At 37.1% G+C, this 19440-nt stretch overlaps 1 protein-coding gene across 4 annotated transcripts in view; it reads left to right on the top strand.

Moving 5' to 3' along the window:
- The first annotated feature begins 19064 nt into the window (after positions 1-19064).
- The window catches only part of Nup160 (nuclear pore complex protein Nup160), a 345777-nt gene continuing 345401 nt past the window's right edge, over positions 19065-19440 (top strand). For 3 of the 4 annotated variants that reach the window (XM_089593859.1, XM_089593856.1, XM_089593857.1), the window contains exon 1: positions 19074-19300. In XM_089593859.1, the coding sequence (XP_089449985.1) occupies positions 19192-19300 (109 nt within the window). In that variant the 5' untranslated portion in view covers positions 19074-19191. Of the gene's footprint in view, positions 19301-19440 lie in introns of all 4 variants that reach the window. The other variant, XM_089593858.1, reaches the window with a different exon arrangement.

The raw sequence follows: 19440 nt of genomic DNA, 5'->3' as shown, positions 1-19440 counted from the left end.
ACTGTCGCTTCCGTGTCCTGCCACGTAAATTCCGTTGTTAATGGAGAGCGTGGTTGGATGCCACCCAACTCTTGTAATGGCGGCGAGGCGGGCACAGAGGGACTCACGCGGGCACGTGACGTTGCGGCCCGTGTAACGACGTTGGGCTTTCCGCGTGGTCGTAGTTCGGTTCCGGGGCGGGGCCGTGCCCTTTTCACTGGCCCTGCTGCCCGAGACGTTTGCACTGGCGAGCGCCGGCCTCTCGACGGCGGGACGTAGCCTTTTGGCGACGACGTCTTGCCCACGTGGCGAGTGGGAGAGCGTTAAAAGATGTCGGTGTGTGAAGAGTTTATTCTCGCCTCGGCTCAACTTTTCATCGCGAACTTGCACTCACGACTCACGATAAATAAAACAGTTTGAGGGGTCACCACTTGTGGGAGGTATTGTTCCACAAGAAAAGGAGCACGAGGGGAAATAAGCACACTCGACAGATTTAATCATAAGAATACAAAAGACTTTATTTTGTTATGTACAAAAGGGCTTTTTTGCTCTGCTCACGTCGAGAGCTCTAAGTAGAAGAAAAAATGTATAGCGCCGCGCGACTCTTCTCCCTCAGCTGTAGGGCATCGGCAGTGGGTGTGTGAGTTGGCTCGCACGTGCGCAGGAAAAGATGTTCCTTGGGACGATGGCCTGCTTTCGTCTTGAGCACGAAACTGGTCGCTGTGGCTAAGACGCCACACATACTTACCGCGTAAGCGCGCAAGAGACCTAACGATGAGGCATTGCTAGATAAAAATCTAATTCAAATCATACATTGCTCATTCCATATTATTGTAGTACTATATTATACGAAAGTTTCAAGCCGTGTTGGATTAAAAAATGTGTATTAATGAATGTGCAACGCATGGTTGAATTTCGTGAAAAACCCTGTTTTCGAAACTTCGTGAATTTTTTACTCGTAAACGAAGGGTTTTACGAAAAAATGACAAGAATACTTTTTGTCTTAAAATTTTTATGTCAAAAAAATGAAAATTTCTTATTTGTTTATAAAAAATGTTTCTAACAATTAATCGGCCAATTTTATAGCCAAGCACCTTCAAAAATCGGATTCAGCGCATCGAATAACATTAAAAAAACTTTGGTCCAGCCATGGACCTCTATCGGCTACGAAAAGTACCCTGGCTCCCGGACTATAATGAACTATGGAGTGTTGCAACTGTATAGACTGTGGTTTAGTGTCAAAAAGTTAGTATATATGTACATACTAATATAAACGTTACACATATATTTACAAATACATATAAATAAATTCTACGCATATAATATATATATATATATAAACATAAACTACCTTTTTTAAACTCATTTGGTGGATTCATCTGGTGGGAAACTTGGTACTGCTACAAAATTGTAACTTGGCAGTGGTGGTACTTCGTACCACCTCAACCACCTGTCTTATCTTACACCGTGGCCGTACATAAAAACGCGCAGTCTATTTCTTAGGGTGTAATCCGCAATCATCACCAGCAGTGATATATGCGAAACGTGACAACGTTGTGTAACTGCTAGTGGTGATTGCGGGTTACACCCTTACGTAAGACTTGTGAGGTTGGCGCACGTAAATATTAAATATTTATATTTTTCACTCATTCAGGGCTTAAATGATTTCTCCTTACTTGCGGATTTATCCTCCACTTGAATTTTTATTTGCGGATCAATAGTTTGCCAGATATTTGCAAAATAAAAAGTCGAAAATAGGCGCGGCGCTAAAGTATAAAAAACTTTGTTGTAAGTGCTAAATTGGGTTAAAATCCAATTCTACCTGTACGATTTGATTCCTCCTCATTTGCGAATTACTTAGGTATATGAATAAATGTAATTAAATGTCACAAAGTTTGTAAATAATGAATTTAATTATAGAGTTAGAGAATCTAGTAACTTTGGTCTAGTGACTTTTGGTCCAGTGCTCCGTTCCTGTTGTTTGGTACATGTCGTTTACTCCGTACCGGTACTGCGGGTTCTACAAAATATTTATCAGAATAGAAAACTTTAGTAAGTATTAATCTATTAATTATTAGCTATAAGTTATTCAGCTTTTGGGTCAATACACACACACATAAATACATTACATACTTTAAGCTCAAGGAAAAATTTATTTGTCAATAGGTACCGATTTTTCATCTTAAGAATCTAATATCTAGAATCTATTGTGGCAAACACTGTTGACTGATATTTATTCATTACGCGTAAAATTTTAATATTTGTTGTTATTTAAGAAACAAATAACAACACAACTAAAAAGTAGCAGTACAGCTATAATCATTACAAGACACAGTTAAGCACACAAGTAATAATTTTGTTTGAACAAGTTTTAGAAAACAGCTCAAGCACTCAAATTTCGCGCGTAAACGATTAATCGGGCGAATTGAAGATCAAATAACCGACCAGTGGAAACGGATAAAAGTGACACATGCTGTGTTCACCTGAGGCTCTATTTGTTATTAAATCTGTTAAGGTCACGTGATCATTTATCGTAAGTGCGAGGAAGACAGCATGATGTCACCATCTCAGTGTCTCACTCGCACTTATCATAAATGATCACGTGACCTTAACAGACTACAAACGGAGCCTATGCAAACAAAGCGCCAGTAATACATTGACAAGTACTTAATTTAAAAAAAATGTTTATTAAATGGGTTTACACTAGATTGCTTAGTCATCAAAAAATATGTGTGTGTGTGTGTGTGTTTTGACCAGAAGGCTTAAATAACTTATAACTAATAATTAATAGAATAATGAAACGACATGTACCAAACAACAGGAACGGAGCACTGGACCAAAATTCACTAGACAAAAGTTACTAGATTCTCTTACTCAATAATTAAATTCATTATTCGCAAACTTTGTAACATTTAATTACATTAACTTGTAAATCTCCGTAATCCGCTAATGAGGAGGAATCGAACCATATAGGTAGAATTGGATTTTAACCCAGCTGCAGTTCACAGTGGTAAAAGTTGTCGACATTGGTACATATGAATGCTTGATCAACTGACGATAGCTACAGAAGAGTCAGTGACCAGCCCCGCTAAGCCTAGTGTGTGCCCGTGATGTTTTTACATGTACAGAACTATTAAAGGTGAGAAGTAAGAGCAAAAGAAAAAGAGGGAAGGAGCGGAACAGAGAGAGTGCATTAGGTAGCGACATATGAGGTGCCATTGACCATCACGTGTTTATCTTAATGATCCATATACCTCTGTATTATACGCTCAGTTGCAGTTTGCCATAAGCACAAGTGCTACTTTGAACTCAAAAGTATGTCACACATATACATACATATACATAAACCTATACCTAACTCGCTAAGGCATGAAATTATTCCTGTGCGCATACCTTGTATTAAAATCAGATGCGTATACAACTTTATAGCTACTTAATCGTGTATTCCTTCAGATGATAGGAATTCTACATGGCAGCGTAAGCAATCGAGCAGTCGGTGACTTGAGTTTGTCTTATGACAGCTGCTGTCATGTAATTGACGATCGCGTCTGTAATTTTGAAACAGCTTGGCTGTTTTGTTGGTCCTAGTATTTCTAGTGGTCATAGTCAAATTACAGTAAGCAATTTAGCGTGTTAAGCGTACGACTACCGCCAAAAGTCAATGGGTAAGGTCCCTGTAAGGTGGCAAAAGTTGGAACCTTACATAGGTGCAATCGACTATTCTAAGCCTCTGGAGCGAAAGAGACAGAGCTCATTGCGGTAAATACCCCGAATAGCAGAGGTTAAATTAGAAATGTATGGTGTAAAGCTTCATCCAGAGGGTGCCAAGACAGGCCAGTCCCGGTTTATGGATGTACCGGTGTATCCGCGAGTCTCCTTGCACGTGCGCGCGCGCGCGTATGTGTGCCATAGAGATATAATAAATAGAGCAGGGAAGTGAGACTGAGGCATGTCCACTGGAGCAGAGAGAGAAAAAAGATTTCGGTACCTGTCCATCTCTCTCTCTAATTATGCTCTGATTGGTTGAGACTCACATCATGTATTTAAATCTTAGACTTGTGAAGTTGGCGCCCGTAAATATTAAATATTAATATTTTGCACCCATTCAGGGCTTAAACGATTTCTCCTTACTTGCGGATTTATCCTCCACTTGAATTTTTATTTGCGGATCAATAGTTTGCGAGATATTTGCAAAATAAAAAGTCGAAAATGGGCGCGGCGCTGAAGTATAAAAAACTTTGTTGTAAGTGCTAAATTGGGTTAAAATCCAATTCTACCTGTACGATTCGATCCCTCCTCATTTGCGGATTACGTAGGTATATAAATTAATGTAATTAAATGTCACAAAGTTTGTAAATAATGAATTTAATTATAGAGTGAGAGAATCTAGTAACTTTTGTCTAGTGACTTTTGGTCCAGTGCTCCGTTCCTGTTGTTCGGTACATGTCGTTGACTCCGTACCGCGGGTTCTACAAAATATTTATCTGGAGCCGTACCATACAACTTTTTTTAGCTTCGCGGGCCTATATTATAACATAGGCCGATGTACAGAAAAATAGTTATATGGTACGGCCCCAGAATAGAAAACTTTAGTAGGTATTAATCTATTAATTATTAGTTATAATTTGTTCAGCTTTTGGATCAATACACACACACACACACACATTTTTCGATGACTTTGCAATCTAGTGTAAGCCCATTTAATAAACATTTTTTTAAATTAAGTACTTGTTAATTTATTACTGGGGCTGTGTTTACATAGGCTCCATTTGTAGTCTGTTAAGGTCACGTGATCATTTATGATAAGTGCGAGTGAGACGGTGACATCATGCTGTCTCCCTCGCACTTATGATAAATGATCACGTGACCTTAACAGACTACAAATGGAGCCTATGCGACTCAACAGCTACGCGACAAAAACGATAGTGTCAATAGTGTCTCGACACTGCGAGAGTATCGCGACACGACGCAACAGTGACTCGACACAATTAATAGTCTCAATGATGGGTCGGCACTGCAAGAGTATCGCGTATATAGTCGATAGTATCGAAATTTGTTTAGATAGTTGGAGCACCCAAGATTCATAGATGGCAGTGTCAGTGTATTGACAAAAATGATAGTCTCAACGGTGTCCGGACACTGGGAGACTATCACATATACAGTCGAAAGTATCGAAATTCGTTTAAAGACATAGAGTAGTTGAGTTGCATAGATGGCAGTGTAAGTGTAGTGTACAATGAGTTACTTTGAGCAAACTCAAAAAATATATCCATATATTAATGATATATCTGAAGCATATCGATGTTATCGGAATAGTACACCGATATTCCGATACATCGATAGATGTGTATATAAATGCACACGGAAATTGGGTTTAATTTCAAGTATTAGCACATACAAAAATAATTAACTGATAAAAAACGCACTGTGTATATTTGCAGTGAGTAATTTTTTCCACCGTTTTTCTTGTTTTTAATAATCTTGACAGTTAAATGTTTGTATGGACGAAAATATATTGTTCGTGATGTCATTTTGATACCGTTGAAAATCTATCGATCTACGTAATATGGGTGGAAAAATGTAACGGCAAAACGTGTAGATATATCGGTGAAAAAATATCAGTACTCTCGGTACATCGATATATATTTTGCCCATCCATATTGTCACGTCAAGCAATCCCATTTAAAACGCATGTTAATGCATCGCGCGACATCGACGCATCACCTCACGTGGAAGTACGGTGTACCGCAAATAGACGTGTATACATATAGGGTGCGCATGTATATATATATATATATATATATATATATATATATATATATATATATATATATATATATATATATATATATATATATATATATATATATATATATATATAGTGATTTAAACTAAGCTCAAGCGCCAATTACCAATGTAGTTTTACGTGAGGTGCTAAATTTTGGAATCTGCGAGACTCCGCGAGAGTAGGCTCTCCGACGTCAGCGCCACGCCTCCTTCTATCCATGTACATTGTGGTAAACATTTGAAACTCCAATATTAGGATTTTGAGTTCCAAATAACTCAATAACCCGATCCCAATACAAACGAATACATGTAGACATTGTATATATGCTTACACTTGAAGACGCCACATTCTCGTAGGCACGATCGCGCCATCTGGGGGATAAGCTTGTGTGGCATAACCTAATACGTCCAGTGTAAGTCCAAAGACTGCATTCCGTAACTTTGTGCACCAGCTAGCCTAGCGCTAGACTATAGACTAGCTAGCTTTGATAGAACGTTACCATTCACTTTAGCATTGTAACATGACGTCAAGTTTAGTTTGTCTAGTCTAGCTAGGGCAAATGTAAGCTAGACACGTTACAAAATACCACCCCGGGGGTAACTTCATGCAATAGCTAGCTAGTTGCTGACACTTGCGCTAACTGGAGTCTACTGTAGTAAGCGTAAATGTAAGCTGGACAACTTACGGAATACGAACCCAGTCACATGATGCTCAATAGAGTGATGCAGGATGGAATTTCTCCATAAGCTGCCGTGTGAAGTCTATCCTGCTGTGCAAAAGGTCTATCCTGTAGTAACGGTGGTATTGCGGTACCCAAGATTGCGTTCGATTTACATCAGTCGGTTGCGTATCAGTCACGTATCGATTGCTGATCGGATATAGTCTGGTATATTCATGTACAAGTACCAGTATTATTTGTAGATATACTGTACTTGGGAGCAACTAACCGATGAGAGATCAATACGCAATCGCCCGATGTGAATCGAACGCACCCTTAAGTATCTGGGTTTTGCTGCGGTCGCAGCACCAACCATGAATCTTGACGTCACGTCCAAACAGATATCTAAATGTTAACGCGACGTCAGGTTTTTGTGTTGAAGTTGAGACCAGAGCTATAATCATATATTTAAGATACCCAAAACCACTCAAGGAGCCTTGTCACATGTTTCGATATATCGAAAAAACTGAAAAATTGTGCGATATTCCCTAAGACTGTGCTTGCGATTTTAGTTTTTTTATGTTAAGCCGCATGCGTGGTCTATGGGATATCGCAAAAAACTATTTTTTTCGATATATCGAAACTTGTCACAAGAGGCTCTACCAACTTAAACGATATATCGCGATATCACAAACTTCTCTTGAAAGTCTTCGAATAAAAAAGGTTTGAGAAAATTGAGAAAACTAAAGAAATTTTAGAGAGGAATTTTGCAATATGACGATACATCGTTTACTATTGTAGAGCCCCAGGATAGACTAAGCATAGCAGCTTATAGAGAAAATTGTGTCCTGCAGCTCTACCCTGCATCTATGGGGCTACCACAACATAACGATTCCAAATTTAAATTGGCATATACATGATATGCAAAGACGTAAGAATAGCACTGTTTAGTACATCTATATACACGTGCATACACAAGCACTATGCACTTACGTTTTCACAGATAGTGTGAAAACGGTGCATGCGGTGGAGGTTAGGTCACTCCGTCACCCTGTATGTCTCTAATACTAACAAGGAATTAATAAAAAAAATTATTTTGAATTGATTGTCCTGAATGGTTTTTGCTGATTCTTCTAGAAAACTAAATTACGAACATAATAATAACAGTAATTTAGTACAAGTAGCGGTTACAATTGTCAATCGAAAAAAATGGCCGTACAAGAATTTTCAAATACCAGTTTGACACGGCAATGTTTAGTATACATGATTATAATACTGTGCATTTGAAATGAGATTTTTTTCATAGCTTTACTCCAAGAAGTTTCGTCATTATTAATTAATAAAGTTGGGCTGCCGGTAGTGCCTCATACTTCCCCACATACATACGTATCAACCAATGCTTTTCTTACGTCCCTGTGCTTTTGATCGCGATACTTCGGTACAGCCCGATATCACTCGATGCAGCTCTTTGATTGGTCAGTTATTCTGAACTAAGTATTCCATCGAATATCACTGGAACTAACCAATTAGAGCGCTATTTTCGAGATTTATAGAATAGTATCAGGCTGTATCGAAATATCGCGATCAGATCCCCCAACAGGGGATCAATCGGTGAATTCGATAAATCGGAAAGTGTATTGGTCTTGTTACGTCATTTACTTTTTAAATATGGGATAAAAGGTTAAGTTGACGCCACGTTACTTTGACTTATCTCGTCGAAGTCGACGATTATCGGATTCCCCGATTGAACTACTGAGTTTCTGAGTGTATTGTGACCGGTCACCGGTCGCGATCAACTCTCAAAAAGCCATTAATATCGATTCCTGGCGAGCGCGCTACAATTTACTTAACTAGTGGAGCCCGTAAGGTAAGACGCATACCTACACCGAATGCCCTCAAACTAGTAGGAAATAGATCGCACACTTTAACATTTTTTTTTTCTGTTACGTGTCTTAACAATCAAATCAAGTTTAAATTCAGCCCGAGTTTTAAGATAATGCATGCCTAGTGGTAAGATACTTTTGAACAAATATTTAATATTACACCCGAATGGCCCCAGTCAAATCCTTTTGCCGGTGTCGAAGTATTTTTTGCACGTCTACACACGCTTTTCACAGCAACGATGGGACATGTGACGTTAAATCACCAAATTTAAGATTTTGCTTTTTATGAAACGTCGTAAATATAATATTTGACCCGATGCCAATTATATTTACGACATGGCCCAAGTTACACGCTCAGCCCTGACACTAGTTTTATACTAAATCTACCACTGTGAACGCAGCCATTATAGCGACAGCAACTGCACAAACGTGCACGAGGCTGCTTGCGTGCAGTGGAGGGGCAACTTATGCGTTCGTGACTACTCGAGTGCACTCGAGTGCGCTCAAGTACGTGAGAAAACCATCAAGGAGGTATTTTACTCTGGCATGTTAAGCAATGCGTCGCGCAATCTTTCTAGTGACTTTTGCGTTCTAGAGAGTTGTTGACTAACTTGAAGCATGAAACATAATACGTGACATAAAGAATATAGTCCAATAGATTCGGTCTGCTCTAGCCTCTTTCAGTTTCGTTAGTTCTGGCTCAGATCTGGATGGTAATACCGACGAATACAAATGTCTTTGCTGGAATCCAGTTTTGTAATTGCGCAGCGGAATACGGAACAATCATGCGACTTTCTGCGACTTAGTTCTTGTCTTGTGCTACTTCACATGTTATGTTACTATTGATTAGTAATATTTCAAGCAGTTTCATTGGCTGCGTGGGCATATTCTTAGAATCAACTGTAAATCGTAAATACATGTCAGTCAACGCATTAATATTAACAATAAAATTAATTGAGTACTTATAATACATGTAAAGTATTATTGTAAGGATTATTATAACCTATGTGTAACGTTTTCAGAGAGTGCTGGGAACTTCAAGAAACTTTGCTTGTAATATTAGTACGTTTACTTGCACGTATTAACGATGTATAAATCATAATAACAGCCCATGCAGCCAATACAATTGCATATTTGAATTTCATCAATAATCAATAATAAAATTAAATATACAGTAGCAGAAGACAAGAACTAAGTTGGAGGCACGGTGTAAGACAGCGTTGGTTTTCAGTCCTTGTGTTTTGGTCCCGAGCGCTTGCCACTCTTGCCAGCAATTAATCAGACTCGCCAATGGTTGATTGCTTCTAGTTGGCCCCGGGGGTGGCGCTGGCAAGCGCTCGGGACCAAAACACAAGGACTGAAAACCAACGCTGGTGTAAGATATACAGGTGGATCCATTGCCTATATTGCCTACAGTAAATTTTTGTGAGCATTATGTGTCACTTCCACTTTCTCGCACTAGGTGTCGCATAGGAAATGAACACCGAGCAGACGTAGTAGTGAAACTTTATATGGTGGTATCTGCTAACACAAGTAATATAACTATAACTTTATGCAGTATTCGACTCTTATTTGCCATCTGCTAAAACTTGAATGAAACAGCACAAATATTTCACAAAAATTATGCGTACATGGGACCACCTGTATATCTTACACCGTGGTTGGAGGAAAGTGCACAGCATTGTTCTGGCAAAGGAACTTTACAATTATAGTCTATGGCAATCACCATGAAATATTGAAGTTAGTTTAAGGGCATGAAACCAGCGCCACAAGCGGATTTTACTACAAACGTCGTTCCTGTACTTGCATCATACTAAGGGCCATAGACTACGAGCATAGTTGATTCGCCAGAATAAAGCTGGAAATGCATTATTTTCAGTAAGTTGTGGTATTGCTAGTAGAATTGTGCACTAGTATTTTTTGGCTTTTTAGTCCAAAACTAGCTGAGCCGATTCAAACTTCTTAAAGATAAATAATTGGGGCACAAACAAATTTAATCAATTTCAAAAGAGGAGCTATTCTGCTGGGGCTGAATTGAGTACTTCGATAGACGCAATAGAGTTTTAAATTGATGGTCATTCAACCTATGTGGGAACACAGTGGGGGACGTTTGTAACATTTCCGTCACATTTGAGCAATTATCCGTGTAAGCTTTAAGATCGTGTTTATACATGAGTGTATACATCATATACATATAGTTACAAACTTACAGCACTGATAAACGACAGACTAAACGAATGGACAATCACACGTAGACCACACGCGCACACACCATAGAGATATAATAAGGGAAGGTATAGGGTCTCATGTAAGTAGCACTGTCCACAAGAGCAGAATGAGAGAAAAGATTGCGGTACCTGTCCATCTCTCTCTAAACTCTGCCCTGATTGGCTACATTACAGAGATTTAAATACATGATGTGAGTCTCAACCAATCAGAGCATAATTAGAGAGAGAGATGGACAGGTACCGAAATCTTTTTTCTCTCTCTGCTCCAGTGGACATGCCTCAGTCTCACTTCCCTGCTCTATTTATTATATCTCTATGGCACACATACGCGCGCGCGCGCACGTGCAAGGAGACTCGCGGATACACCGGTACATCCATAAACCGGGACTGGCCTGTCTTGGCACCCTCTGGATGAAGCTTTACACCATACATTTCTAATTTAACCTCTGCTATTCGGGGTATTTACCGCAATGAGCTCTGTCTCTTTCGCTCCAGAGGCTTAGAATAGTCGATTGCACCTATGTAAGGTTCCAACTTTTGCCACCTTACAGGGACCTTACCCATTGACTTTTGGCGGTAGTCGTACGCTTAACACGCTAAATTGCTTACTGTAATTTGACTATGACCACTAGAAATACTAGGACCAACAAAACAGCCAAGCTGTTTCAAAATTACAGACGCGATCGTCAATTACATGACAGCAGCTGTCATAAGACAAACTCAAGTCACCGACTGCTTGATTGCTTACGCTGCCATGTAGAATTCCTATCATCTGAAGGAATACACGATTAAGTAGCTATAAAGTTGTATACGCATCTGATTTTAATACAAGGTATGCGCACAGGAATAATTTCATGCCTTAGCGAGTTAGGTATAGGTTTATGTATATGTATGTATATGTGTGACATACTTTTGAGTTCAAAGTAGCACTTGTGCTTATGGCAAACTGCAAATCACGAAAAAATTATACGATTGTCTTGTGATGATTACGTGAAAATCACGTGATTTTCATGTGATAATTTCGACCGAATAATCACTTGAAAATCACATGATTTTTACGTGATTTTTGTCATGAGTACAGTAATAAAAATCAAATTCAGATTCAGATACTTTTCTTTGTTTATTCATTTATTCACCACTTCTATATATACTCAAATAAATACAGGCTAAAGAAGACAAGTTTTCAGAATAATTAATAAAAGCATGAGAATTGTCTTTTAATTTGGGCTTACGATAATTTAAATTTCAAAATATAAAATAACATAGTAGGCTATAACTATTAAATGGATAACCAAAAGATTACTGTAAATCTAGTTCCAAAATAAATATTTTTATTATTACATTTTTGTATACAATTTTATAAAGCATTAAAATTTAATTTTAAATTTACAAGTTTTAATAAGTCATATGGAAGAGTGGCATAGGCTTAGTGGTAAACGTGCTTGTTACTGATACAGCGCTGTTCTAGGGGTCATTGGTTCGATTCCTGGTGAGTGCAGATTTTTTTAAAAACTGTTATCACCGTAATAAGTTCCCATGCAAAGTTTTTCGGTTGTTTCGAGGCAGGTTTTCCAGTAGTATTTTCATGTAGAGTAATTCCAGGGTTTTTTCCTTGCCCCACAGGTTTTCGGGCCTGGGTGAATGCAAAACAGTGTTAGGGTTATAGGTAGGGAATAGCGGATCTGATCACCCTCGGTGGCCCCAGCATCCAGGCTAATAGGCTGTCGCAGCAAAAAAAAACAAGGCAAATGTAAGATGTCCGTTTAAAAAGGAAACCGCACAAGATGTTTCATAGAAAAGCAGCCTTTTATTTTTCAATCTCCTTCCCGAGGAGCATTGCGTTGTGAAAAAGCACATATGAAAAGTCACAGCGGTACTTGCCCGAAAAGTCGCACTGGCCGGGAATCGAACCACAGTCTCCCACGTGCTGATCCACAATCTAGCCGACCAAGTCCCAGCGTGCTCTTATAAATATTTACAGATATATTTTTTTTCTATTTTTGAAGGCAGTGATACAGTTTTTAATGACTGATTTGACAATTAAAAATGTCTTTCAGCTGTAACCATAAAGTAGTGAAAGTGCATAATTCACCAACGACATAAGTAATTAAGTGTTCTTCTTTAGAATTTCCGAAAACGCTGGTTACAAAGCCTTTTAACAATAGATTATGGGTATTTCATTCCAAATACAGATTTTGTAAGAATTGTTGTTACTTTAATCTAGAAACACATCTTTTGTGTAGAATATTTAGATAAGGTATAATAACCTTATTTACCTGAGAATAAGAATATCTATGTGATTTCGGAATAAGATATGCAAATAAAATATTTACAAAAAACACCATTTTGTAGCATGTCCATGTTTTATTTCAGCAATTAACATCATTTAGAGCTTTTATGTAATACAATTTTTATTTACAAAATTCATTTACAGTCTTTTGAATGTAGTATTGGAAATTACATTTTTTTAACTAAGAAAGAAATTAGACTCTGCAGAACTTGCATGTGGAGCGACGCATGCAGAACTTTAGTCGGCCAATTAGAGAGTCTCTGCATTTGTCGCTCCGCAAGAGTTTTGTGTCCCCCACTTATACCATGCGTCGTGTTTAATATGGAGGGACACTGAGCCCATGAGAGTTAAATTAAACGAGAGGAAACGTGTATGTGCTACTCTTTCGCACTCACGGGCTTAAATGGCGCTACGCACGGAACGTGATGCACAGTGTAAACGAGGGACACAAAACTCCTGTGGATGCGGTACATGGCCCGCATGCACAACAGTCTGCCCTTTACTCATTCTTTGGATGTGGAAGCCATCGTAAGCAGATAGGCTAGTGATACTACAGAGAACGGCAACGTCCATTGAACAACAACAACAACGGTTTTTTCTCTCACTTTTCCACACCTTGATTCGGGTGAATGGTCGGCAACCCGCGGGGGGACGAAGCCCCAGTAGTGTATATATATGAAATGATAAGGAAAAACCTTTTTTAGTACCGCTTTATCTTCAGTAGGATAGTATTACGTGCCAGTTAATGCCGCTTCAGGACAGTCATTACACACAGGTTTTTTTGATAGATATTATTAAAATATCAGACGTACATTCGTTATAGTATAATAAATAGCCACAAAAAATTGCAAATCGTTTAACTGTAACTTGTTTTATGAGATTAATTTTAAAAAATCGCAATTTTACATATAACATTATGGAAGAATCTCGTGAAATTGCAGATATAAGGAAGTGATCTTTAGAAAGCTCCCAAGTTTTTGTATGATACATAAGTATTATGTAAACCTATAAAATTTTGAAATTGATTCACAAAATGTTTTTTTTTTTTTTAATAAAAAAATATGGCAAAGTATGAGTAAAATCGCATATATAGGTATGTCCATATGAAAATAATTGCCAGCGTTGCTTTATAATTGTGCTCCTGTCACCTCTCTTCATTTTCCCCTGTACTAACAGTGATGAACTTTTTTAACTCAAAGCAATCACCTTAGTCTTGAATAAAAAAACTGTTAAAGAATAAAACGCAATGAACGTTAATCAATATATTAATATAGAACCTTGTATGCATAAACCGTTACTGGAAAAACGATGAGAAAAATATAGAAGTGTTAGAAAAAAGTTGAAAAACTTGAAATAAATTAAAAGGTTGTTAAAATAAGTATTTATTGATTTATTTGAAAATTAATAAAAATTAATGAAAATTAATTAAATATGCATCAATGTATAGAAAAGCTGCTGCTAAAAAAATATTGTATTTAAGTTCGGAAAATAATTATTTAATTATAAAAATAAGAAATAGTTAATTAAATAAATAATTGATCTATTTACATAACGTATTATCAAACCAAATTAATTAATTAACAGTGAATAAATATTGAACTTAAAAATAAGTGACAAACCATACTATAAGAAAAAGTAACTGGCTTTTCTATGTCGGTACCGCTTGTAGCAGAGTGGATAAGACACTCGGCGTGTATGCAGGAGGTTGGAGGCTTAAATCATGTGGAAAGTGATTTTTTTTTGCAGAAGAAAAAAAATTTTTAAATTGAATAAAAATTTATTGTAGAAAAAAATTTAAATCAAATAATAAATTTCTTGGTGTGTGGGCTTTAGCGATGCGATGTGAAGGGACTCGTAGGGCGGGGCAAGATGGGCAGGATGAGTGGAGGTGTGCGAAAGACTGGTACAGCATGGTAAGGGGGGGAGTATGCAGGGGACTGCCGTGGGATGGTGAGACTGATGCAGCTTGATGGGGCTCGACGGGGTAAGGAAGAAGATAAAATGAAAATTCACTTCTATCACATATTTTTCAAGGTCGAAATTCTGAAATCGTTGATTTACTCTCTCGCATAACGTGCCAGTAGAAGTATAACTTCAAAAAATTGTTTTAACAAATTGTGACAAGATTGTGCCCTGGAAATATGAATATTCTAATTCTGTTCGGTCTTATGAATTTGACTATGAAAAAAATCTGACTGCCACAATATCGAGTTCGCGATGCCACGAATTTCGAGTTGGTCTATTCAGGAAGCAGCGTGACACTTGGGATATGACGCTCAGTGCTAATATAGGCTTTAGCTTTTAGTTTGAAACTTTTTTCTTAAATTTCTCACAGAGCATGAGGCAACAACTGGTGTCTAATATATTATTATACATTAACAAATAAGCAAGAAATAATTCAACTGAATTCTTTTATTTAAAACTTTAATGCATAAAGTCACTTATAAAAAGTTGAAAAATAGTAAGACACAGTAGAACTTCTCTGCTATGGTTGTGATTGTAAAAACAGTATATTACGCACTAAGGGAGCAAAGTACGGCATTCCTTCCCGGGTGTGTAATTGCCTCCCGAGCCGAAGGTGAGCGGGGAAACCACCTGGGAGATGATGCCGTACTTTGTTCCCGAGGCCCGTATACGATTTTTTCTCTTCCTCCGCTCAAAATACGACGTTGTTCCCTGATTCGAAGGAGAAAAGTGCAATATAACCTCTCAGGTAAAAATCGCATATACTTACTGCTTATTAGAGAAAGTATTTTGGCATTCTCTGCGAGGAAATTGCCTCCCGAGCTGTAGGTGAGGGTGGCAATTATGCAGAGGATGGCACAATACTTTTCCTATGAGCAGTGCATGCGATTTTTTACCTGAGAGGAAAGTGGCACTTTCGGTGGGGTATGAGAAAAAAAAAATTTTAGAATACCCGTAAAAAATTTACAGTAACCTCTTTGTACTTCTCAAATTATGGTCTATAAATATTTTCTACCATTTCAGGCCTGTTTTATGATTATTTGCAGCAATCAAGATTTATATATCTAAGGAAGAAAAAATCCAAGAAATACTCAAGGTAATTGATCGATTAAAATACATCATCAGAGATCTTAGGAAAAATGAAGTGTTAGCCAAGGGTGGCCGCATAAATGTTATGCGCAAAAAAACGTACAACAGTAAAATTTAATGATGTAATGAGAGATCTTGAAATACGTTTGTGGTATAAAAGAAAAATTTATAAGTTTCAAGTACAATCAAAAACAAAAAAAATGTTCAAACTGAGTTTAAGCTAATCCACCTGAAAATGGTAGTATTTTAACTGTTCCTACGAATAAAATGTTTAAGGTTAAGCTAGTGATACTTGCATAAATGCTATGAAACTTAAAACTGTAAAATTCACTACTCCCTTTCAGAAGCTGTCTGCAAATAACTCTGCAGACATGTCTGCACATTTCTTACTCTAGAATTCTGCAGACAAGTCTGCAAACTCATGTGCAGACTCTCCTGCAGACTAGGCTAGCTCAAATTTTCCAAAAGAACATTTTTGTCTAAGTCTGATTTATTAAAGGTATATTAGCCTTAGTAAACGTTATCATCCGGATGATAACACCAAAACTAAAGAGTTCAAGTGTTTTGCACACTTTTTGGAAAACTGCAGATAAAAAAATAATTTTTAATAAAAAAATTCTTTAAAACCCTTGAACTCTCCAGCTATGATGTTATCATCATAGAGATATTAGAATAGAGTGCGCTATTGCCTGAAAACTGCGTCAGAGGGTGCGAGAGAGATAGATGCGAGAATTTCCCTCCGTCTCTCTCTGTTTTCCAGCCATTCAGCGCTTGGAGAGGGAATAGAGCCAATCACAGCGATCGGCTAGAGAGAGACGGAGAGAGATTCTCGCATCTGTCTCTCTCGCACCGTCTGACGGACTAACTTACTGGCAGCAGTATATCTTGCGCACTCTATTCTAATATCTCTATGGTTATCATCCGATTGGTAACGCCTACAATGGCTGATATACATTCAACAAATTAGATTTAGACACAAATTTTCTTTGAGACTTTTCTGTAGCATTCTGGAGCAATAAATATGCAGACAGCTTCAGTAAGGGCTTGCATAATAGATATAAGAACACTTTTGCAGTTTAAAGTAAGGAGATTGATTTAGTTTCAAGTGGTATTTGAATGTTTAATACTGAGTACAAACCAAAGTAAACTGCAAATGGTATTGTTCAACAGTATTATTACTATTCCAAAGCATTTTACCTGTAATTTTAATGAGATTGATCATTTATTCGTTAAAAACAGTTAGAAAATGATAATTAAGAACAGTTTCGTAACTAAATATACATATGAAAAAGAGATATATTCAATTGTTGATGGTAGAGAACATGTGTTATAAAAATTTTCGTTTATTTATGAAACGCTTATGCTTAAGGACTGTGATTTGACTTGTGGAAGACGAATAAATAATAACACAAAAATCATTAAAAAAATTTTGTTGACAAAGAAAATCAACAAATGTTATTTTGAATAAATACAAGATGAAACATGTAACTGGCAACAATAAAACATGTATATATTAAAAAAATAGTGGTTTTAACTAATAATATAATTATATACCCTTATCCCGAAATACAAGACGCTTTTTACAGCTTCATTATCTCTTTTACTGAATTTTTGACGACTACAGTAAATTTACTATTCTGATCATGGCAAACTGAATTCTAAATGAGTATTCAAAGAACCCGAAAACCCCAAAAAATTAATGTTTTTTGGCTACATTTCCCGTTTCAGTACTTGCTGTCGTCCATTTTCTATCTACAATCTTAAGTTTTCAACATCCAAAATTAAATGAGTAATAAGTTCTTTAGAAAACTTAAAAAAATAAATGACTGCTTTTTTATAAAAAATCTTGCGTAGTTCCCTTTTTGAACGGACATCTTACATGTGCCTATTATTAAGACTTATAAATTTAAAATTAAATTATAATGTTGTATTAGAATGTGTAGAAAAATATAATTATCAAAATATTTTTTTGGAACTTACTTTACAGTAATCTGTTGGTTATTTATCGAATAGTTGGCCTACTATGTTATTTTATATTTTAAATTAAAATAAGCCCAAATTAAAAGACAATTCTCATGCTTTTATTAATTATTCTGAAAACTTGTCTTCTTTAGCCTGTATTTATTTGAGTATATATAGAAGTGGTGAATAAATGAATAAACAAAGAAGAGTATCTGAATCTGAATTGGATTTTTTTTACTGTACTCATGACAAAAATCACGTAAAAATCACGTAATTTTCAAGTGATTATTCGGTCGAAATTATCACATAAAAATCACGTGATTTTTACGTGATCATCACAAGATAATCGTATGATTTTTTCGTGATTTTCACATGATTTGTCGAGGCCGGGTTATGCACTCTCTCTGTTCCGCTCCTTCCCTCTTTTTCTTTTGCTCTTACTTCTCACCTATAATAGTTCTGTACATGTGAAAACATCACGGGCACACACTAGGCTTAGCGGGGCTGGTCACTGACTCTTCTGTAGCTATCGTCAGTTGATCAAGCATTTATATATACCAATGTCGACAACTTTTACCACTGTGAACGCGGCCCCACTTTAGCACTTAAAACAAAGTTTTTTATACTTGAGCGCCGCGCCCATTTTCGACATTTTATTTTGCAAATATCTCGCAAACTATTGATCCGCAAATAAAAATTCAAGTGGAGGATAAATCCGCAAGTAAGGAGGAATCGTTCAAGCCCTGAATGGGTGCAAAATATTAATATTTAATATTTACGGGCGCCAACTTCACAAGTCTCCTTATGTGTATGTAGGCTACACTATAGATTTATTCACCTTACAATCCAGGGACGGTCGGGGACAGTCTGGGCGAGTCGGAGACGAAAGTGAACAAGTGCTCTTCTCCGATCGTCCCCAATCGTCCTTGACCGTACACGATGCGCAGTTGTACATGTTAGGTTAGGTTAATGCTGTATGTAAACAATAGTTTGTAAATAAAGAAGTGCAAATACAAAAAAGTTTTTTGCATTAACCTAACCTTACGTGTACAACTGCGCATCGTGTACGGTTAGGGACGATCGGGGACGATCGGAGAAGAGCACTTGTTTACTTTCGTCTCCGATTCGCCCAGACTGTCCCCGACTGTCCCTGGATTGTTAGGTGAACAAATCTTATATGTCTATATGGTGAAGAAGCTTCTTGTAAGGTGAAACCATTTCGTGTTTTTGCCCTTTAGGCTCCAACATCAAGTCGTTTGAAACCAAAGCTCGTGTCTTAAAGTAAATTCATATTCTGTGTTACTCTGTTTTTTGTACGTTGTTAAAACTTTAAACTCGCATTATTTTTCATGTCCATTAGAAGTCTTTCCGGAATCATGGACTGTTCTATAGGATACAGAGAAGTAGTTCCTGACCATTGTTCACTGTATAAACAAAAAGAAATAATAATAAGCACAGGTTATCTATTAAATAAGGTTTTTTACATGTTATTTTCTGTTGAATACTACAATAATGAAGCATAGCACGAACAAAATATATATGTAAACTACTATTACGTTTGTATTTCTTAGAATTTATGCTGTGGACAAGCATTAATT

The sequence above is a fragment of the Copidosoma floridanum genome, unplaced genomic scaffold, assembly GCF_036245765.1.
Source record: "Copidosoma floridanum isolate Cflo_tuat_1 unplaced genomic scaffold, Cflo_Japanese_pri ptg000020l, whole genome shotgun sequence".
NCBI classification, from domain to species: Eukaryota; Metazoa; Arthropoda; class Insecta; order Hymenoptera; family Encyrtidae; genus Copidosoma; species Copidosoma floridanum.
This window is presented reverse-complemented; position numbering and strand designations above follow the sequence as displayed.